General features: G+C 41.3%; 1 protein-coding gene across 3 annotated transcripts in view; it reads right to left on the bottom strand.

Annotated features, from left to right (window-relative positions):
• Positions 1 to 22,478, bottom strand: part of LOC139558494 (collagen alpha-1(XXII) chain-like) — a 58,982-nt gene extending 36,504 nt beyond the window's left edge. Inside the window, exons 1-5 of one of the 3 annotated variants that reach the window (XM_071373656.1) lie at positions 21,861 to 22,478; positions 19,349 to 19,495; positions 18,515 to 19,081; positions 9,170 to 9,250; positions 5,145 to 5,256 (exon numbers count right to left, since the gene is read on the bottom strand). In XM_071373656.1, the coding sequence (XP_071229757.1) occupies positions 5,145 to 5,256; positions 9,170 to 9,250; positions 18,515 to 19,081; positions 19,349 to 19,442 (854 nt within the window). In that variant the 5' untranslated portion in view covers positions 19,443 to 19,495; positions 21,861 to 22,478. The remainder of the gene's footprint in view (positions 1 to 5,144; positions 5,257 to 9,169; positions 9,251 to 18,514; positions 19,082 to 19,348; positions 19,496 to 21,860) is intronic. The other 2 variants (XM_071373655.1, XM_071373657.1) reach the window with 2 other exon arrangements.
• Positions 22,479 to 23,820: the final 1,342 nt, after the last annotated feature.

Below are 23,820 nucleotides of genomic sequence, written 5' to 3'. Positions count from 1 at the left end.
GTATATATGTAGGCCTACATGCCATTCTTACTACAGTATATCTGTTTGGTGTATATATGTAGTCCTACATGTCATTCGTACTACAGTATATCTGTTTGGTGTATATATGTAGACCTACATGTCATTCTTACTACACTATATCTGTTTGGTGTATATATGTAGGCCTACATGTCATTCTTACTACACTATATCTGTTTGGTGTATATATGTAGACCTACATGTCATTCTTACTACACTATATCTGTTTGGTGTATATATGTAGACCTACATGTCATTCTTACTACACTATATCTGTTTGGTGTATGTATGTAGGCCTACATGTCATTCTTACTACAGTATATCTGTTTGGTGTATATATGTAGACCTACATGTCATTCTTACTACACTATATCTGTTTGGTGTATGTATGTAGGCCTACATGTGTGGTGGTTAATTTCTGTATTATCAAATGAGTAGAGTCAAACTTATCACACAAGTCAGAGTTATACTTAAACGGAATCTTTATTAGTGAGCGCTTTGCAATAGCGATGGCTGGTTCAGATGAATCGTTGAGAGCCCCGAAACAAAAGTACAAAGGTCTTTTATAGCCAAGATACACCCCTTTCAACCTACATGACGAACAACAGATATATAGAATGGGTCACAAGGTTAAGATTTGTATGAAAGAAACCTATAATTCACAGCAGACAGTATCTGCTGTAAAAACAGTCTTCTTTGTGTACAGACCAGGGTCTGGCCCTGGGGTCATCTCTCCCTGGTACCATATAGAACAGAAACATTCACTCATGCTCTGGAATGCTCTTTAGGTTTTATCACCCAAAAGACATTGTAAATATCCTGTCAGTGTTATCTCCCAGAGGCCCATCCTCAGTAGAACACACACACAATAGTTATAAGAATACTATATTCTGTTGCGTAAAACTACCATCTGATGCAATAAAAGTATTATAACATAATCTTGCAATTTTCCACCATACATGTCATTCTTACTACACTATATCTGTTTGGTGTATATATGTAGGCCTACATGCCATTCTTACTACAGTATATCTGTTTGGTGTATATATGTAGGCCTACATGTCATTCTTACTACACTATATCTGTTTGGTGTATATATGTAGGCCTACATGCCATTCTTACTACAGTATATCTGTTTGGTGTATATATGTAGGCCTACATGTCATTCTTACTACACTATATCTGTTTGGTGTATATATGTAGGCCTACATGCCATTCTTACTACAGTATATCTGTTTGGTGTATATATGTAGGCCTACATGTCATTCTTACTACAGTATATCTGTTTGGTGTATATATGTAGGCCTACATGTCATTCTTACTACACTATATCTTTTTGGTGTATATATGTAGGCCTACATGTCATTCTTACTACAGTATATCTGTTTGGTGTATATATGTAGTCCTACATGTCATTCTTACTATAGTATATCTGTTTGGTGTATATATGTAGGCCTACATGTCATTCTTACTATAGTATATCTGTTTGGTGTATATATGTTGTACATATAGATCATGTCTACATTAGATAACTGATAATGTCTACATTAGATAACTGATCACGTCTACATTCTATAACTGATCATGTCTACATTAGATAACTGATCATGTCTACATTCTATAACTGATCATGTCTACATTATATAACTGATCATGTCTACATTCTATAACTGATCATGTCTACATTTTTCAACTGATCATGTCTACATTCTATAACTGATAATGTCTACATTCTATAACTGATAATGTCTACATTCTATAACTGATCACGTCTACATTCTATAACTGATCATGTCTACATTAGATAACTGATCATGTCTACATTAGATAACTGATCATGTCTACATTAGATAACTGATCGTGTCTACATTAGATAATTGATCATGTCTACATTCTATAACTGATCATGTCTACATTCTATAACTGATCATGTCTACATTAGATAACTGATCATGTCTACATTAGATAACTGATCATGTCTACATTCTATAACTGATCATGTCTACATTCTATAACTGATCATGTCTACATTCTATAACTGATCATGTCTACATTAGATAACTGATCATGTCTACTTTCTTCAACTGATCATGTCTACATTAGATGACTGATCATGTCTACGTTCTATAACTGATCATGTCTACATTCTATAACTGATCATGTCTACATTAGATAACTGATCGTGTCTACATTAGATAACTGATCATGTCTACATTCTATAACTGATCATGTCTACATTAGATAACTGATCATGTCTACATTAGATAACTGATCATGTCTACATTAGATAACTGAAAATGTCTACATTAGATAACTGAAAATGTCTACATTAGATAACTGATTATGTCTAGATTAGTTGTTGACACATTTATTCTATTACAAACACTGTAATGCATACTTTTAAATTATATTATGCGAGCTAAAAATAAAATAAAAAGTGAAAACATTGATACAAATATTTTCCTTCAAGTATAATTTTTGGAAATTATTAATGTTACTGTCCCCACTACAAAACAAAATACTTAAATGTATGTAATTTTGCCCTTGAAACATTTCATTGAAATACTGTAGAATTCCATTCATTCCTATGCAGGACTGCTCCTACTGGGTAGTGGCAATATGGCCGACCGGTGGCTTCAAAGCCTCAATGGGCAATGCATAGCATCAGCAATCCAGGATTCATGGTTGGAACTAGACGGAGTACAGCTACAACTGGAAGTGGCTTTTCGTAGTAGGTTAGGAGAGCATGTTACCTGTCACGTTACCTATCTTAACCTGCTGCGTCAATTCTCTTAACCGGCTATGGAAAAGTCACTTCCGGTCGTAGCTGTACTCTCTCTAGTCAGAACCAGGGTTTATATACATCATTGGTATAGACGAGTTGGCTGACAAGTCACAAAAATGATGCCCGCGCATGGATGAGGCAGAATGCTATGTGGTGTTATGATTCTGAAAGGTCAGATCTCTAGCAACAATGACAAGAAGCTGCCATGTGAGGAATCGTAGGTGGTTTGTTTCAGCTTGTTGTATCTTGTCATTGATGCCTGTTTTGAGGTGTTTTTACTCATGGCATCTCTATGCTGATATGGCTAAGATTCAGTAGCTAGCTAACCAACAACTGTAACGATGTATTTGAGAGACAAGAAGTGCTCATTGTGTAAATGTCTTTATGTTTTCAGTAAACATTTGGAGACAAAATATATTTGACATTTTGTCAACAATCTAAGCCAACCCAGTCTGTTTTTCCCCATACAGTAGTTATGCACGATTTTGTTGCTCAACAACGGCCAAATATCACACCTGTGCCGTGTCTGGCATTGCCTTGTGGCTTGCTCCATTTGCACGATGTCGCAGGATTCGTGCCATTTCCGTCAACTTTCACAATGAATGGTTAAAAAGTAGGCCAAGGCTGCCTGTCACCTCAATATTCAGCAACTGTTGGTGGTGCAATGGGCAACCAACTTCACCAATCAACCGTTTATTGTAAAAAGCAACCAATGACGGCAATGCCCTCCTCAGGTTCTAGGAGGAGACAAAATGGGCATTTGCATCCTTAATCCCTCACAAGTAAATTTAGAAAAACTTGTTGCTTTGATAGCTACTCGAAGACATATAGCATAACAAATCCAACTGTTTAATCTGTAAAGTGTGCAGCATTTGTACTTTCTATTAGGATAAAGCGAATTGGGAACACTGCCACTACCTCACTCTCCAACCGTGATGCGCATGAATTGAGTAGTGATGGCCATTTCGAGTTTATTCGGTGAGCGGCATCATCTGGCTCCGTTCACATAAAATAATAGCATAATTTGGCTCCCACATGGCTCAAAATGCTTAACGCAAATATGCAAATCAGTATGCAAATCAGGGAGTCAAATGAACGGCTCTTTCACCGATGCGATTCGGTTCCTAACATTCACCATAAAGAGCCATTCAAAAAGAGTTAGTGCTAACCGGATCCTTTGGATGTCCCTACCCTAAACCCTAACCTTAACCTTTACCCTTACCCTAACCATAATCTAACCCTAACCCTTACCTTAACCATTTTAAATGTCAACTTCAAAGGGGTAGGGATGTCCCAAGGTCCCAGGTAGCAAGGACCGTTCAAAAAGACCTGTTTGTTCACGACCCATCACTAAAACTGAGGAGTGAACTGAAGTGAAGATGAAATTGGGCAACTCTTGGAAAGCAGTGGAAGTTGATGAAAACTATTATTACAGGTGTGATGATACTGGTGGTGTGTCAAGACAAATTATTTGTTGACAACTGTAGCTACGGACAGAAGTGACTTCACGTAGCAGGTTAGTAGAATGAACGCAGCAGGTTAGGATAATTAGCATAGTAGGTTAGGATAATGAGGTTAAGGTTAGGAAAAGGGTTAGGGTTACGCTTAGCTATAATGCTATAGTTGTCAACAACAGTTATTCGGATAGCCACTCTAGCTATAATCTCATGTGGATGCTAGCAAGCTAGGTAGTGCTAGATATCAACAACCAGTCCAGTAGGGTCTGGAAGCTATAGTGAGTTTTGATTGGTCAGTAGCGTTGCAATATCGCAGAGTATTTGCATAAAGTTCAGCTTTCCCCAACGGTCCCCCACCCACTTCACTCAATTGAAAATGAATGGGGCTCTGTTGTTTCATCACCCCCAACGTGTTATGTTGAAATGCAATGTTATCCCCGAAGCGGCAACTAAATGAAGGTGTGCTGCTAGCCACAGCCATAAAAACCATCAGTATCATAACTCCTGAACCCATTGGAGGCCATTTTCAAATGTAGCCTGTAAAAGCATTTACACAAGCAGCCCAATTCTGATATGTTGCCCAATCATCATCAAAGAGCTGATCTGATTGGTAAAAAGACCAATTAGTAGAAAAAAAGATCAGAATTGGGCTGCCTGTGTAAACTTAAAGGTAGAAATGTGTTGGTGTTATCAATAAAGAAGTTTTTTTTTTAAAGACTTCCACTGCCCTCCAACAGTTGAAATGTGTCTTCACTTTGTATTAGGATAGGAATATTGTGATGGAAGACCTGTCAGCAACTCAACTCAATCAATCAATGTAAGCCGCAGCCTGGGAATTAAATGTAGCCCTACTTGTCACAGCAAATAAAGAATTGTTCACTCACTCTGTCTGTTGTACAATAGGCATGGTCCCAAGTCGAATATAGGAGCTCTGGCCCTCATCAAACCTTGGTCCCAGTATGTTTTCCACTTTGAAGTATTCCATCAGGTCGAACCCTGCAACAGACGGGACAGAAGATAACATGATTAGAGTTGTAGCTGAGTAAATCAAATACATAAAGTGGTTTGTAGAACTTTCTTCTGATCACAAACAGAGGGAGCACTGATCATGATAAGACCAGAGCAACACACTAGAACCCATCAAAAAGAGCTATAGGTTGAAAATGACTGACATACAAATACCCAAGTAGATCAATGATATTTACTGTATACTGTTTCTCACAATATATACAGTATGTGTGTATCCTCACTAGCGAGATAGACTGATACAGTTAAATTTGGGGGGGTTGAGAGAGAGAGAGCCACAAGGAGTCGCTAGAACACAATGGGACAAGGACATCCCAACCCTCCCCTAACCCGGACGATGCTGGGCCAATTGTGGGCCGCCTCATGTGTCTCCAGGTCACGGCTGGCTGCGACACAGCCCGAGATCGAACCCGGATCTGTAGGAACAACGCTAGCACTGAAATGCAGTGCCTTAGACCGCTGCGCCACTCGGGAGGCCCCTGAGAAAAGAAAAGTTACAGACAGAAGGAAATCCTCTCTGTAGTTTGTGGTTACCCACTAATTGACTGCTAGAGTAGCCATTTGACTTTCCATACTGGTTTAGACGTAGGGTCTCCTACCATTCAGCAATCCTATTGAACAAGTGGCAAGATTGACTGGGGCTATCACCAATCAGAGTGAGAGGAACCCTTTTAGTCACTCAGTATGCCTAACTCATTTACATCTGAGTGTAGAGAGATAGACATTGGTTGTTTGGTCTGACCCAACATGGTGAATAAATAATGAGAAGAGTCAGCAGAGAACCATAGAACCATAGACTGGCGACCATGATAATCATGAACCGACGATCACGGCAGCCTAGCCCAGTGCTCAGATGTTACCATCTGTCCGGATCAAAAGAATGCATTGTGTCTTTCTCTTTCCCAGTCACTGCACTCATTTGGCGTTCCCCACAGAGCCAGGTCGACCCATTGGCCGTCTCTGGCTGTTCAGAATAACTTTTTGGAGGATGATGATTATACAGCATCCTCTGCCAATCCAAATTACAGGTCTGTGCTACAGCCCGGCTCGTCCTTAAAGCCACGGGACTCAACGAGTGCACAGAGCACGGAGAGTATTTGCACAGTGCAGCACGATGACAGAAGAGAAAACAGAGCTATTAAAAACATCACAGCTAGATTATGGGTAGTTGGGTACCTCCTTGACCACGACCCACCCAGATTACATCTGATCTCAAAGTGTTTCCCCTACCATAATTGTCTAGGCGGGGTGGGGCGGGGCAGCTAACCCCACAGACCAGTAGACCTGTCTGTCTGACTGTCTGAGTCATTCGCACTTTCTTGCTGTGGGATGAAGTAGATAGATGCACCTGGTCAGAGGAATGTTTATTGTCTCAGACAGTTGATGGGTTATGGGGTCCCTTCGACAGTTATCCAACAGCATGCTATGACAGGGCTATTGGGCACCTGTATGTTTTAAGGTCATTGTTTTGTTCGTTGCTAATGGTGTATCTGCAGCCTGTGTGCTTTGCCACCTGCCTGTACGCTTCAGCAGCACTGTCACATGACCGCCTTCATAATGGAACTTAACTGTCCCCTGAACAATGTTAAGTATCACATATTGACATTCACAAGGCATATTTCTTCTGAATCATGTCCATATGGGAAATGTGATTCAAATCTAGCTGAGAAAACGTCTACTGTAGCCTGATTAAAACTGTCTCCAGAGTGATTCTCTGTAGCATTCATAACAAACTGCAGTCTAGACTATAACTTATGAATGATATCTGCATTCATAGGATGAAACAGCAGGTTATTCAAGCTGGTCCTAAGTCAAACAAACAGTGCAAATGCAATTTGACCCACTTTTATTGTGAATTATGCCAGACTGTATTTACAGGACAACAGGACCATGGGCTGCAGTACTGAGATCAGATGGATAACAGGCAGCATTAGTAAACTCCCTGCCCATGGTTCTTGGGCCCTGCTAGCATTGCCATAGTGACTTGATTGTTGTTTAAAAGGGTGTGTCCTCTTCAAACCACAAACACAAACACACTCACACACACACACACACGCAGCTGTTCCATTGGAGCACCAATGACATAATTGCAAATAGGAGTGTATTTTAGACCTCTGCCTTTTAACAAGTGGAGTTTAATGTCCTCTGGCAGTAAATCTATTAAACAGAAAAACTTAGTGGGCCTGATATCTAGCGAGGCCAGAATAAGGGTGTGGCTCCATTTAGTTTAAGCTCCAACAGAAAAGCCACAAATACAGTGGTGTGTGTGTGTGTGTGTGTGTGTGTGTGTGTGTGTGTGTGTGTGTGTGTGTGTGTGTGTGTGTGTGTGTGTGTGTGTGTGTGTGTGTGTGTGTGTGTGTGTGTGTGTGTGTGTGTGTGTGTGTGTGTGTGTGTGTGTGTGTGTGGATTAACCCATATCTGTCAATCAATCAAACCCACACTGAGATCTGCCTGAACAATTCAGCTAAATGTAATGTACTGTATATAAAATAAAACATACTTGCCATTTAAGAGACACTTTTATCCAAAGGGACTTTATAAAAACACATTTATTGTAGTTGTGAATGTGAAGCATCTTCAAACAACTTTGGCTGCATAGTTCTAGTGATTTATCCAGATTTCTTCCTCTTTATATTGCAGTTTATAGTAAAGGCCCAGCCACATAATTAGAACTGGTGTGTCTACTAGAGGATGTGATGTATCCAGTCTAGTCAGTGGGAACCCCCGGAGGAACTGTCGTTTGAAACACCAGAAACAAACTGCAGCTCTGCCAGAAGGCCTCAGCTTCTCAGACAGGTTTACAACCCACGTTTAAACCTCTGTTCTTCCCCGGATAGGGTTTTCCTGAACTTGGCTGAAAAGCTCTGAAGTATGTTATTGCAATTATTCACACTGATTTGTCACGCTAGGTTACGAAGCAAATTATCATTTTGAACAGCCTGTAAATCTAACATTTCTCACTGCTTGATGTTCTCTAAGATCAGATATCTCAGTGCCATTACTCCAATACTTGTATTCTGATCTGCTTTCATGAAATTTTACGCGTTTCACACTAGATTTGACAGTTTCCTCTCCCCAGGTAAAGAGGCTGTAGCAGGAGTCAGACATCCCTCCTGGTCCGTGTCTGTTTTTCCGCTTAGCATGATGAATGTGAGTGGGAGGCATACAGTAGACAGGAACTCTGATCCCTTAAGACTGTAAGACAACATCCTACCTATCTGGTTAAGCAATACTACTCCACATTTCTCAGAAACGATTTTTTATATAAATACTGGTAAATACCCACTGAAAATAGAGACCACATGAACAACTTCTTAAGAACCTGCTAAGGTGCCTTAATATAACCAGTAAATACAGAACTAGACCATAATAATTCATTTTAAGTTGTCATAGATAGTAATATAGTCTGTGTTCATTTAGCAAAACGTCCCACCTTCTCTTGTAGTTGGATGGAAAGTCTGTGGTTCAACACAAGGGAAGTAGGCTGCTTCATGTACAAGCTCTGATACTTTTTGTAACATTATAATAACAGGAAACTAGTCCCAGCAAATGGATAAATGAATAGGTATGTTTTGGCTAGGTTCAAATACTTTTTCTTTCGTGTTCTCTAAGGAAGATCTGAAGTGATGGAGGAGAGGGTAGAGAAAGTAATTTAGCAATTCATTTACCATCTGGTCTTAGTACAAATGTTCATGAAAAACAGGTATTTGTGTAGTGGGCCTATTTTCAGACGTTGTTATTCACCATGATTGCATAGATCCAATGATACTTGCAGTCAGATGAAAGATACATGGCACTTTAGCTATTAACCATTCTGTTAGATGAATGTGAAACATTCAGAAAAGTTGATCAGTGAAAAGGGGAGAAAAAAAACAGTTTTTACCTGGAACTTCCTCCAATCCATAGCTGGTACTGTTGGGCTTGAAGCGGTCTGGTTGGACCTTCATATTGGGGCACAGCACGTCTGAGGAGAGAGCAGAAGAGTAGAATTAGATTGGAGTAACAGAGAATCTTATTTTGATCAGTTTATGCCTTCCATATACAGTAACACTTTGTCATTTGTCTAAAGCTGCAAGAATGCACACTTGGATTCACGTAGTCAACAAATCAAAGTTCACAGTGTGGAGAAGAAAAAAAAAATCTTATACAGAATGCAAACCTATCCTAGAAACCTAGCTACATCATTTTCTTTCAATAGAATCATTAGTTTTAACTAGATGATTGGAGTTATGAAGGGCGTGTCCCATTGAAACGGGATCTTTCATTGAAACTATCGGTAGATAGTAGGCACTGTACTCCAGTAGGAGTAGTGCCTTGCAAAAGTATTCACCCCCCTTGGCGCTTTTCCTATTTTGTTGCATTACAACCTGTAATTTAAACTGATTTTTATTTGGATTTCATGTAATGGACATACACAAAATAGTCTAAATTGGTGAAGTGAAATTTTTAAAAGTATTTGTTTAAAAGAAAATCTAATAAATAAATAACGGAAAAGTGGTACATGTATATCTATTCACCCCCTCTGCTATGAAGCCCCTAAATAAGATCTGGTGCAACCAATTACCTTCAGAAGTCACATAATTAGTCAAATAAAGTCCACCTGTGTGCAATCTAAGTGTGACATGATCTCAGTATATATACACCTGTTCTGAAAGGCCCCAGAGTCTGCAACACCACTAAGCAAGGGGCAGCACCAAGCAAGCGGCACCATGAAGACCAAGGAGCTCTCCAAACAGGTCAGGGACAAAGTTGTGGAGAAGTACAGATGAGGGTTGGGTTATAAAAAAAATATCAGAAACTTTGAACATCCCATGGAGCACCATTAAATCCATTATAAAAAAATTGAAAGAATATGGCACCACAACAAACCTCCCAAGAGAGGGCCGCCCACCAAAACTCACAGACCAGGCAAGGAGGGCATTAATCAGAGAGGCAACAAAGAGACCAGAGATAACCTTGAAGGAGCTTCAAAGCTCCACAGCGGAGATTGGAGTATCTGTCCATAGGACCACTTTAAGATGTACACTCCACAGAGCTGGGCTTTACAGAAGAGTGGCCAGAAAAAAGCCATTGTTGAAGAAAGGTAGAAGAAGGTACTCTGGTCAGATGAGACTAAAATTGAGCTTTTTGGCCATCAAGGAAAACGCTATGTCTGGCGCAAAACCAACACCTCTCATCACCCCAAGAATACCATCCCCATAGTGAAGCATGATGGTGGCTGCATCATGCTGTGGGGATGTTTTTCATTGGCAGGGACTGGGAAACTGGTCAGAATTGAAGGAATGATGGATGGCGCTAAATACAGGGAAATTCTTGAGGGAAACCTATTTCAGTCTTCCAGAGATTTGAGACTGGGACGGAGGTTCGCCTTCGAGCAGGACAATGACCCTAAGCATACTGCTAAAGCAACACTCGAGTGGCTTAAGGGGAAACATTTAAATGTCTTGGAATGGCCTAGTCAAAGCCCAGACCTCAATCCAATTGAGAATCTGTGGTATGACTTAAATATTGCTGTACACCAGCAGAACCCATCCAACTTGAAGGAGCTGGAGCAGTTTTGTCTTGAAAAATGTGCCAAGCTTGTAGAGACATACCCCAAGAGACTTGCAGCTGTAATTTCTGCAAAAGGTGGCTCTACAAAGTATTCACTTTGGGAGGAGGGGGGTTGAATAGTTATGCACGTTCAAGTTTTCCGTTTTTTTGTCTTACTTCTTGTTTGTTTCACAATAAAACATATTTTGTATCTTCAAAGTGGTAGGCATGTTGTGTAAATCAAATGATAAAAAAATCTATTTTAATTCCAGGTTGTAAGGCAACAAAATAGGAAAAATGCCAAGGGGGTGAATACTTTCGCAAGCCACTGGAGCGATGCATGCACCATTCCCAGCGGTGACAGTTTTAGACTCACACACACATACATACCTCACAGGCCTGGGATGGCCAAGTGATGCCAGTGGTGACAGATAGGAAAGGCAACAGCCCCACTCAGGGTTAGTTTACATTGGCAGAGAAGTCTTTTTTATTTGTAGGAGGGAAGATCCCATCCTGACTTGTCTCTGTGTTGTTGCTGAGGTAACAGGTATCAATGCTGCTGACACAATGGGATGGGGTCCTTTGTATGATGGTCAAACTGGGATGGAAGCTAGTGGCTCAGTTGGAGACAGTGGAGGCTGGTGGGAGGGACTATAGGAGGACGGGCTCATTGTAATGTCTTGAACGGAATACATATCAAACATATCAAACATATGAACCCATATGTTTGACTCCATTCCATATATTCCATTCCAGCCATTACAATGAGCCCAGCCTCCTATAGCCCTTCCCACCAGCCTCCTCTGGTTGGAGAGGGGGTATACTGTAAATGTACTGTACATTTCTTTGCCCATCTCACTCTACATTCCTGGAATGCTGCATGGTTTGTTGTAGGATGTTCATGTGCAAAAACAGGCATGTTAGAGACACCAATTCTCATTCCATTGATCTCTATTAGTAAAATCTCTGAAATAGTTGTCAGCTATGACGACTGAAAGGAGAGCAGACATACTGACGCTAAAAGGTGCTGAATGTGAAATTATTCAAAATTCCTCAACATAGTTGTGTTAAGACCAGAGGAATTTAGTTTTAACTCACATTATTGCCTTTGAACTGTGATGCTATGATAAGTTGGCATGAGAGGAATTAACGGTACTTAACCAAATGTATTGTTAATCTCAAGTGTGTGTGTGTATGTGTGTGTATGTGTGCATGCGTGTGTGTGGTGCATGTGAACTTGTGTGTGTGTAAAGCAGGCAGAAACCCAAACCGCGGAGCAGATTGTGTCTCTGATGATCATGCACTATCAGACCCTGTAATTTTCTTTAATTGCGGATATAAAAAGGACTTTGTTGAGTTAAGGAGGCTTTAACTTTACTATGGACGGGATGGCTCCGTCTCTTGACATGCCCTGTTCTTTCTAACTGCAGAGTCAAGTGTATAATGTCCTGCGAAAAGTCAGGTAGACAGCTTATCCCTGGTAGACTGTTACAGTGTGCCACAGTGTTCGTGCCTGGCTGCCATAATAAGTTGTTTACTGTGGCAGGAAAGGAAATAAGCAACCAATCACTTCTACATTTGTTGTGGTGTCTATCTCTGTGATGTGCTTTATGTTGTTTGATTGTTTGTTTGTGTATCCTTACTTGTTCAGTTTACTTGTGTTTTTTTTTTTTTACTTTTTACTTTTAAACTTTTATTTTAAAGGACAATTCCACCCAAAAACTGTCTTTTGGTATTTGTTTCATTAGTCCATTGCTGATATAGTCCCAAAATGTTTTAGATGTCAGCAATCAAGTTTTCAAGATATATATACAGTGGGGAGAACAAGTATTTGATACACTGCCGATTTTGCAGGTTTTCCTACTTACAAAGCATGTAGAGGTCTGTAATTTTTATCATAGGTACACTTCAACTGTGAGAGACGGAATTTAAAACAAAAATCCAGAAAATCACATTGTATGATTTTTAAGTAATTAATTCGCATTTTATTGCATGACATAAGTATTTGATCACCTACCAACCAGTAAGAATTCCGGCTCTCACAGACCTGTTAGTTTTTCTTTAAGAAGCCCTCCTGTTCTCCACTCATTACCTGTATTAACTGCACCTGTTTGAACTCGTTACCTGTATAAAAGACACCTGTCCACCCACTCAATCAAACAGACTCCAACCTCTCCACAATGGCCAAGACCAGAGAGCTGTGTAAGGACATCAGGGATAAAATTGTAGACCTGCACAAGGCTGGGATGGGCTACAGGACAATAGGTAAGCAGCTTGGTGAGAAGGCAACAACTGTTGGCGCAATTATTAGAAAATGGAAGAAGTTCAAGATGACGGTCAATCACCCTCGGTCTGGGGCTCCATGCAAGATCTCACCTCGTGGGGCATCAATGATCATGAGGAAGGTGAGGGATCAGCCCAGAACTACACGGCAGGACCTGGTTAATGACCTGAAGAGAGCTGGGACCAGAGTCTCAAAGAAAACCATTAGTAACACACTACGCCGTCATGGATTAAAATCCTGCAGCGCACGCAAGGTCCCCCTGCTCAAGCCAGCGCATGTCCAGGCCCGTCTGAAGTTTGCCAATGACCATCTGGATGATCCAGAGGAGGAATTGGAGAAGGTCATGTGGTCTGATGAGACAAAAATAGAGCTTTTTGGTCTAAACTCCACTCGCCGTGTTTGGAGGAAGAAGAAGGATTAGTACAACCCCAAGAACACCATCCTAACCGTGAAGCTTGGAGGTGGAAACATCATTCTTTGGGGATGCTTTTCTGCAAAGGGGACAGGATGACTGCACCGTATTGAGGGGAGGATGGATGGGGCCATGCATCGCGAGATCTTGGCCAACAACCTCCTTCCCTCAGTAAGAGCATTGAAGATAGGTCGTGGCTGGGTCTTCCAGCATGACAACGACCCGAAACACACAGCCAGGGCAACTAAGGAGTGGCTCCGTAAGAAGCATCTCAAGGTCCTGGAGTGGCCTAGCCAGTCTCCAGACCTGAACCCAATAGAAAATCTTTGGAGGGAGCTGAAAGTCCATATTGCCCAGCGACAGCCCCGAAACCTGAAGGATCTGGAGAAGGTCTGTATGGAGGAGTGGGCCAAAATCCCTGCTGCAGTGTGTGCAAACCTGGTCAAGAACTACAGGAAACGTATGATCTCTGTAATTGCAAACAAAGGTTTCTGTACCAAATATTAAGTTCTGCTTTTCTGATGTATCAAATACTTATGTCATGCAATAAAATGCGAATTAATTACTTAAAAATCATACAATGTGATTTTCTGGATTTTTGTTTTAAATTCCGTCTCTCACAGTTGAAGTGTACCTATGATAAAAATTACAGACCTCTACATGCTTTGTAAGTAGGAAAACCTGCAAAATCGGCAGTGTATCAAATACTTGTTCTCCCCACTGTATATAGAGAGAGAATAATAGAGAAACCCTGGAATGAGTAGGTGTGTCCAAACTTTTGACTGGTACTGTATATACACACCTACTCATTCAAGGGTTTTTCTTTATTTTTACTATTTTCTCACGGGTACTAATATATATATATATATATATATATATATGGTACTATATCTATATATATATATATATATATAATACAGAAATATAGACATTATGATGCATTTTGCATCATAAGATGCTATATTGTGAAAGTTGCATGTCTTGAAAACTTGATTGCTGACATGCAAAACATTTTGGGACTATATTAACAACTGACTAACGAAACAAATACAAAAATATAGTTTTGGTGTGGAGATGTCCTTTATTTAAGCATTTCCAAACATGTAAACCAAATAGGCTTTGCTGGTGGTTATAGGATGTCTTTAATTCAGTTTTTAAAGAGATGGTTTGAGTAATACTACATACCTATTGTGGCCAACAATTACAACGCTAGCTTTGAAAGGACAGCCGTGCGTCACTGTGTTTTAAGATTCAGCCATAACTGAAGGTCTGAGACTCTGCTCACTGCAGAGCTAGCCACTCCCTCTCCTTGTGGCCCAACAGCTATAATTAAGGGCAGAGCCCTTAACTTTTTTGGGCCCAGTGGTATCTCATAGGTCTCATACACCAGCAGTAATATACCATGCAAAAGCAGCATGTCCTAATCAAGTAGAGCTGAATCTGCATTGTGGGGTTTACCATACTGTATGTCTGTTGCTGAGGTACAAGAGAGAGCCATGAGAAAACAAGTGCTGAAAACAAATTGTCTCACCATTTAAAAAGAAGATGGAGAACAAGCTATGAAGGGAAAATACTGAAGTTTTGGTGCAGGTACAGCCGAATAGCACGTAAATATTATTACGATACTAACCAGGTTTCCAACCAACCTTTTTATGAGAGTGAAGTACAGTACATGTTGGATAATTTTTTTTAAGACAGGCCTGATGGAAACAGAAAATTGGTTGGTAAACTTTCCAAATGTTGACAAAACAAAATAGGCTAGACATGGTAGGCTAGATATTTTTATGTTGATAAATTAATTATTACAAAAATGGCTGTGGAAGCATCTTTATGCGCAAATATTGATATAATAACTATCATATCGAAGTAAACTTAGAGTCACACGATGATGTTGTTTGTGGTCCTCCCACTACGACTCAGGAAAGCATGCAGTTTATTAGGCAACAGATGAAATAAGTTATGTTGAACTTCACAGGGTGGTGAAAGTGCAAGGTGATGAGCTTCATGCTCCTTTTCAATAAATATCCAGGGTCTTATTCTGTTGACATGATGATCGAGGCTTGGCTGCCACTTAGAACAATTGAAAAAGATTTTGCTATTTTTGTCCATAATAATCTCATCATGTAGGCTATACCCACACTGTATCTGTGAGCTGTTGGCTACAGTGCACGTGCCAAGACCAGAGAGAGCACATTCCCTATGTAACGCAACATTCATTGAGACAAAAACATCAGTAGAGTTGGAAATGCGATTGAAACCCATTTAACTTGTTTTTTTTATTTGGTAGATGGGAATTTAACTGCAAAAGTTATTTTTATGTGCGCTACGTCATCACGCACAGCCTTTTATCTGCAACATGTCAATTGCATGGAAACACATTTCTGAGGGGGAAATGCGCATATAGTTTTCATGCAGATTTTAGAACGTTCGTATGAAAATCTATCGGCAATTGGATGGAAACCTAGCTATTGTCCACCATAATGTTGCGATATATTGTCAAAAATAATATCCCAATATGTAACTGTATCGATTTTCTTTTGCGCCATCACTAATTAACTCTGGGAAAGAGATATCTGCGGAAGAATGGAAATTGCCATGTCATGGGTGGATTGCGAGGTCATGCAAGGTCAAGTGTGTCCATGCTCTTGTATCAACAGGAAACATAGTGGATCAGGTGATGGGACTTATTTAGCCTGTTGTTTATTATTAAGTTGAACTAAAAACATCTGTATATGATATAGAAACATTTGGTTTAATTAAATACAAAAAAATGCTAACTCCTTCAGGCCTTTGGTTTCCAGACTAGGTAGTCTAAAGTGTTATTGCACTTTGCTCAAATCTAAAAGCATAATAGCCCTAATTTGTCGAGTGGACTTCTATGGTTCCCAAAAATAGAATCCAAAACATTCAACTGAAAACAGGCTCTAACTAAGGAGTGTACCTAATTCAGTCAACTGTATTACCTCATAAGTACAATTATGGCTGTTGAATAGTCTTTGATTTGGCAAACACGCCTTTCTCGTTCACTGAGGTTTAGTTGAGTTAAAGTTAAAAGGTTTCTGTGTTTATATATATATTCTCCCAGCACTGTGTTTAACGGTGGTGGTAATGTTAGATGAAAAGGTGAAAACATACAACGTGGAATTCATAAACTGCTCTTTAGGACCTACTTGAAACTTTAGAACTGTAATTTTCAGGGCAAAAATAACTTGGGCCGCTCTGTGCGGTGCCCACTTATATTCTTAGATACACTAACATGGTGATCCTAGAGATTACAGAAGGAACCATTTTGGGTGGCGAATTAACTAGTTGTCCAAGGTAAAGAGGTTCTGTGTAGTGACCCCCTGAGGACCCTTATCCCCATATCGTAATAGATCCTATGTCCGAAAGCATGTGCCATTACGACTAGAGAGGAATGTATAGACTGGCTCCAAGGTGGGTATATTAACATTGGAATCTGTGGTCTCAGAGGGAAGGGTCAGGGTTAAGAGCTTCCAGAGGAATCTCCTAGCATCCTGCCAAACTCAACTGGTTAAAGTATCACTACACAAGGACGCCTGTCTGACTTAAATAAAGAATAGAGGCTCTGATTACAGTGTGATTCTGAGTTAACACTAAACACAGCTCTGAGTATTGTACTATCCTGTTGTGCTTTTTAGCAGTAAATGAGATTATGTGTGCATCCAAAATGGCACCCAATTCCCTACATAGTGCACTACTTTTGACCAATGGGGTGGCATTTCAGAGACAGGCTATGTTGAAATGATGGTCCAACACTTGTCTCGCGACGAGGCCCAAATCGCCAGGTACAGCCGTGTGACCGTGTCATTTCATCTTCCTTATTTACTGTCAGGGTTTCAGGCAGGTTAGTGCTATCCGGCATCCATGGGACGTCCCTACCCTAAACCCTAACCAGAGTTTCTAAACCATACTGTGCTGTCTTAGCCCTAACCTTAACCTTAACCTATATCCTTACCCTAACCATAACCCTTCACTAACCCTTTTTCAATGTCAACTTTAATAGGGTGACGTCAGAGTTGAGAGGTCCCAAGGATTCCGTTGAGACGCTACAGTTCCAGGCACACGCTGCTTTCGTGTTCAGATCATTTTAGTGGGGAACGCAAACTCTGGAGTGTGAAGCATCCAACCAATCATATTCCACCTCCTGTCCTGAACATACAATACATAGTCACTACTCCAGTTTCCTCACCAGCCCAGAGCCATCCCAGACCACACACCTCACTGTTTTAGCATTTTAATACAGCACAGTATATACTTGTTGTTATTTTTAATTGCATTTGTAACATTTGTACTGAACGTTTCCCTGTCGGAGGATGTGTAGTAGTGTAGCTGGGTCCTGGAGAAGACATTGAGGTTAGAGTAATTCAGGCTATCCAGCGTTCCACACCTCTTAACCAAGTCACTGGGGCAAGTGGCCACAAAAATGTATCGGTCTCAAAAACTGTAATTTATGAGTCGATCTCTGCTTAACGCTCACGCCTCACATATATCATGTCACACCCAGGCAAAGACAAGGAAGTACAGGAAGGACCGTCTTAGTTGAGGGAAAAGGCCTAGTCGAGAGGAAAGCCAATTGAAATGGCTCATGTACTGTAATTGAATTAAGGTGTGTGGTGGAGTTTTGGGTTAGAGGCTTGGTTAGAGGTGTAAAAGGGTTAGTTTTGGAGTGTAAGTTCAGAGTGATATAGATTTAGATATCTTTAAAGTTCAAAGTCACAGATTGTATAGTAAGAAGGTGGAGGCTTTTGATTGATAGAAATAACTGCATTTTCAACTGAATTTAAGACCCAATTCTGATATCCTGATTGTGTATGTAATGTAGACATCTTGTTGGAATCTGTTTTCTCAAAACTGACAAACTAAAGAGTAAAGGCAGTCACAGAAAAATCCTGCACCTGATAATCTACTCTCACAGAGCCTCCTTCTCAGCCTGTGATTGGTTACTTACTCTCACAGAGCCTATGGGATTGGTTACTTACTTTCACAGAGCCGTCTCCTCAGCCGCCCTCTGATCTTGTCGATGGCGTTAAAGTCTGTCACATGGAACACGTGAGCGTTCTTAGGTTCCGCAGCGATCTCTTCGAGCTCCACCTTCAGAGCCTCCCCGATGCCCACTGCGAACATCCTCACCCCGGCCTTCGCCGCCGCCTTGGAAGGCTCCAACACATAATCCTGGCTCCTCCCGTCCGTCAGGAGGATAGCCACCTTCTGGATGCCCCTGGCGGCAGGCCTGGCCCCGGCCCGCTCTGTGAAGATGTTGGTGGTGGTGTAGCTGATGGCGTCCCCGGTCATGGTGTTCCCTCCCAGGTAGCGGATGTTCCTGGCGGCCCTCTTCACCTCGTCCATGGTGCTGTACCGTCCCAGGTTGAACTCTGTGGTGGGCCGGTCGCTGTAGCGTACCACTGCCACACGCGTCTTGTCCGGGCCCACGTCGAACGACTCCACCAGGTTGGAGACCCACTGGCGGATCTTCTCAAAGTTCTCCTTCCCCACACTGGATGACGTGTCCAGGATGAACACCAGGTCATAGTGCACGTTCTTACAGCCTGAGAGGAAGTGAATGGTAGTATGTTAGAAGTCAGACCTGAGGAATTCCCAGTACTGTACACAAAGATAGTAAGAACCAGGCTTTGGTTCAAATAGTATTTAATTTCTTTCTAACTACTGAAGATTGAGCAAGCCACACTAGTGCCAGGTGGGCAGGGTTTCTACTTTCAGGACTACTCCACTGCTTCCAGACAAGCTCAGTGTGGCTCAAAGTATATGAGAAAAAAAAAACTTTTGAACCAGCTATTAATAGCTGATGTCCTTACCTGCCCTGCTCTGAGCATCAACCCTCAGTCCTGAGAGCGTCAGGACCAGTATGATCAGGACCAGGGAAGCCCTGCATCCCAGTCGCAGCTCCATATCAGCCTCTGGTCTTTTGAGCTTAGGTTGTGATCACCATCAAAGTCTCCAACCTGTAGACATCAACAGGTCACCATTACAAACTACCAAGAAGCAGACAGGTGTGAGAGACTACTGGGCGTTTCTAGGGCCTTAGCCTCAATATTACCCTTGAGTATTGGAATGCAATATCATGTTAAATGTCTTCTGATTCCGATAAACAGCTTTTCTTTGGGGAATATTGATTTCACAAAAAGCTACGAATCCGTATGCAACTCTCATTTACTCATCGAGGTAGTAGTCCACGGATCTAAATGTACGCATCTCTTCTGGAAGTAGATTGAGGAACGTGTCAGTTGACGCTTTTAGAGGAGGCCAATCGAATCCTAGAGTGACTAGAGTGACTGGGAGTGAAAGGCCCCTGAGTTTTGAATTGGACAGAAATCAGTGGCAGTGCTCTAGTATTATCATGATGCTGTTGCAACACAAACACCAACTCCTCTAGAACTTCCTGTGTCACCATGGAGAGGTTACAAGGCGGTGTCTCTCATCTGTCATCAACCTCCTCTATATCTTTAAGTCATCCTTACGGGAAGAGTGTCTGTCTGATTTAGCAGCAGTGAACTAAGATCAGAGCCAAATACAGTATAATAAGTCCGTGGGCCCAATGCTACACTGTCATCAGAGGGCTAGACTAGTGGTGTGTGGGGAAAGCTCTGTGTGGCTTTGGTGTATGGAAGTCTGGTGATGTGGCAATGGCTTACCGTTCTCCTTGAACCTTCATAATGCTTTATTGCTGCTTTATCCTTTAACACTAAGTGTTATACAGATCTTGCATAGCAATGACAGGATAATCAAATCCAGGAATAGAGCTATGTGAATGTTTTAGTGAAATGGAGGGAAACAGTGGAACCCATTTAAAAAAATGTGTTTGTGAACGTGAATGGGATTCCTACTAAGAACTAGGAACATGACCAAGTTAAGTTCTGTTCTCATACGATGTATCCTCTCCTGTCTTGTGTTCTACAGTTACATCACAGGGGAGTGCCCACAGCCACTTAACAATTGTGTGATGTCCTACACTTTGCTTGATTGTCCATTATCCTCCAGCAGCATGGTCAACATGTGAACACCCTGTGCAATCACCATGATGCTGGGTTAAACCTGTAGTCTGGTTAGTTTGGCAGCAGCTTACTTTAGCTGATATACCACAGAGCTATTTATGCCCTGGAGCTTTCTTAGGTTTTACTGACACTATTAATGAGCTCAATGCCTACTTAGTGAAATGGCTGCAATTGCTGTAATTAGTGTGTATTTAAAGCTGACAAAAATGAAAATATGTCTCAAGCTCCCACTCAATGCATATAGCCTACTGGAAAAGTTTTCAGACTTGTAAAAACTATCCACCCATCCACCCACAAATACATATGATAGGCCTACATCTTGAATAACTATTCAACAGATGGCTCATCTGAGAGATCAAATTATGAAACTAAGGAATACTGTACTGCTACTTTGCATTTAGCATAATTTTGTTCCATCAGATAAATATTTTGACAATACCGCAATCCCTGCTGTCACCACATATACTCCCTATATCACGTAAGCTTTCAAAAAAGATTCAACATGTTGACTTTGAAATACTTTGAAATACTTTGAAATAAACAGATAAAAAACATTGGGATGTGACTTATTCAGCAGCCCAAGCCCCAATCCTGAGCCCAGATCTCCCCTGTACAAACTATGGTCTGTATCCTGCATGGGGCCTGTGCGTTTCCACCTCCTCTCTCAATGGCAGACCAGGGACTACGATCTAGATGTCTATTCCAGAAACCTGACCTCCATCATCCAGAAAATGATGTAAAAAACAGCAGGAGTTTTCCAGTCGAAAGGGAAAAAGGAAATTAAGATGGACATGGATCTTGTAGCTCCACCTGACGGAGCATCCAACACATGGCTCCTCCGAGCTCCTCTCACAAACAATTTATCACAAACTTAAAAATCTAAATGCACAAAAACATAAAACGACCCTCCAAAGAAACAATATAAATAGCCAGAAATAAAACCATTTTAATGGGACAGATTGATGAAACGTTTTACTGCAGTGGGCTAAATCAGGGTCACACAGAGTGTTTCTTGGGAGTCTTAAACAAATCTATTTTGAAGTAAAAGTATACACCTCACACACATGGTTATGGACACATGGTTATGGAATAAAAGAAGACGTGTCAGATACAGAGTTTAAATGTATTACATTTTGAGTTTGCATCCCATTATTATACTTTATATCACAGAAGACGGAAATATAACAAACTGTTTGACATAGAAACACCGGATTTTCGGTGTTTAAAAAAAACATATGTTTATGAAAAAAATCTTAATAACATTTCACCCATGAGGCCAATAGGTCATTTGACTGCAGGAAAGGCCTACTCCTACCTGGATTGCAGATCACTTAGTTTCACTGGAGGTCTCTCTCTCGCTCTGTGTGGCTCCTATCCTCCAGTTCTCACTTGTTCCTTAGCTCAGCATTAACGCACCATCCCCTATCCAACGGTAAATCCCCCAAATGTCTTCCTTTACAGGTGTGAAGAAATGTAATCCTAAAATCCACCGCGATGTCAATCCAAGTGTTGATAAAAAGTCCAAAGTGAGGTGAGCATCTGCTACAACCTCTTGGATGGGTGGATAGAGAGGGAGAGAGACGGAGAGGGAGGAGGGAGGAACTGACTGAAGTTGAAAGTGTAGGGTTTCGCTAGTGGACGAGGTGGTGCTCTAGCTAGCTGTTCAGCTCACAGACATAAAAACAACCCTGACAGGCCTGGCCAATTATAGACCAACTTTCTGGATATATTTTAGTCTCTTTTTTTTTCTTTATGGCTGCCGGGGCTGCGCCCATCTGAAGTGTTGCTCCCCTCTGAAACAGAATGCACACAGCTTCTCTCTCAGCCACCCCGCCTCCTCTGTCCATCCACTCCAACCCTTCAGCCATAACCCTGCCTCAGATATAGCCACAAAAGAGCTGCCCTAGGTGCCTGCGGAGGACCGTGGTGATGGGCGAGTGGTGGCCGCGGTGGGATGGTTCTATTCTAGCAGGGGACTTGCTGTATGGTGGTGAGGGTGTACTTGAGTCAGGAAAAGGATTAGCGTGTGCTTGAAGATTTATGTGTCTTGTGCTCCTCCTTGTGCTTGTGCTATCTGTCTCTTATGTAGTAGAATTGGAAAGCAATTGTACATTCTGAAAAGTGCTAAATGATTTAAAACAACATGGGGAAATGTCTGTTAACCACATTGAGAAGTAATGTTTACTTGTCAGTCATGTTCCCTGCAGGAGGGGAAAGAAAGAGGAAGCAGTGGTCTTGTTCTCCAGTGTTTTGGTTTCTCTCTTTCCCTCTCTCTTAGTGAAGTTGCCAGATATCCTGTCAGAATGGCATGTCTCCCTTTCCCCAATAGCTGCCTCAGAACCCCTCTCCCTCTCCCAGTCGGTCCCTTCTGTGCTTTACACGTCTCTCGGGTTGAGGTGCCTTGTTTGAACTGGAAAGTGATTGATACCGGTAAGTGTATTAAAGTACACAACAGAGTCAACGTTAAAACAACGTTGTGTCCTGGTTGTGTGTTTGCTCAGGGGGAGTTGAGATATGTAAAAAAAAAAACATTTACGATTCACAAATGCGTATAATAAAGGACAAATATAAGCATCCAACCAAAATGATTATTATTGTACATCATTGACAAATACATACATTGGACATAATGGCTATACATTCTGAGATCCTATCTGTGATTAACTTTGCAGTCAGTCAATCAGGGCAAGTGAGTACAGGCCAGTCTAACTACGTGGTGTGAAACAGTAAGGAAGTCTGGTGGTCGGCTTATGGTCTGGGGCAGATGGATATTGCTGTGCTACTGGTGTCAGAGTGACTCATTGAGGGTTTTGGTCATAGGTTCAATTCCCGCAGGGTTCACATATATATTCAAACAATTTATGAATTCACTGTCAGAATGCAGCGGGACTCAAGGCAGAAAGTAGTGTGTTAGAAGCCTCTTGTGTCGCAAGTCTGTCAATGAGAGCCTAATACGCCTCACTTGATCGGATGTAGAATGGTTGTGGAATGGTTGTGATGTGGTTTTGCATGTGTTTTCTCATTGTCAGTTCGTTTTGACATACCTGCAAAAACAATTGTACTTGAAATGTCACATGTGTTTCAGGAGACTTCTTCTTTTCTCTATGATAAACATACATTACCTAAATCACATTCCCATAACTACTGTCTGGAATGTCTACATCCAGATTTAGGGAATCATTTGAAAAGAAATGGGTCACCTCAAAACTTGGATGTCTAGACTAGAGCAGCATCGTCTCTGTGAGTGTTTCACTTGTTGCAGTGAGGGATTGCGG

This window comes from Salvelinus alpinus, chromosome 29, assembly GCF_045679555.1.
Source record: "Salvelinus alpinus chromosome 29, SLU_Salpinus.1, whole genome shotgun sequence".
Taxonomy (NCBI): Eukaryota; Metazoa; Chordata; class Actinopteri; order Salmoniformes; family Salmonidae; genus Salvelinus; species Salvelinus alpinus.
The sequence above is the reverse complement of the archived record's forward strand: the minus strand, read 5'-3'. Positions and strand labels throughout refer to the sequence as shown.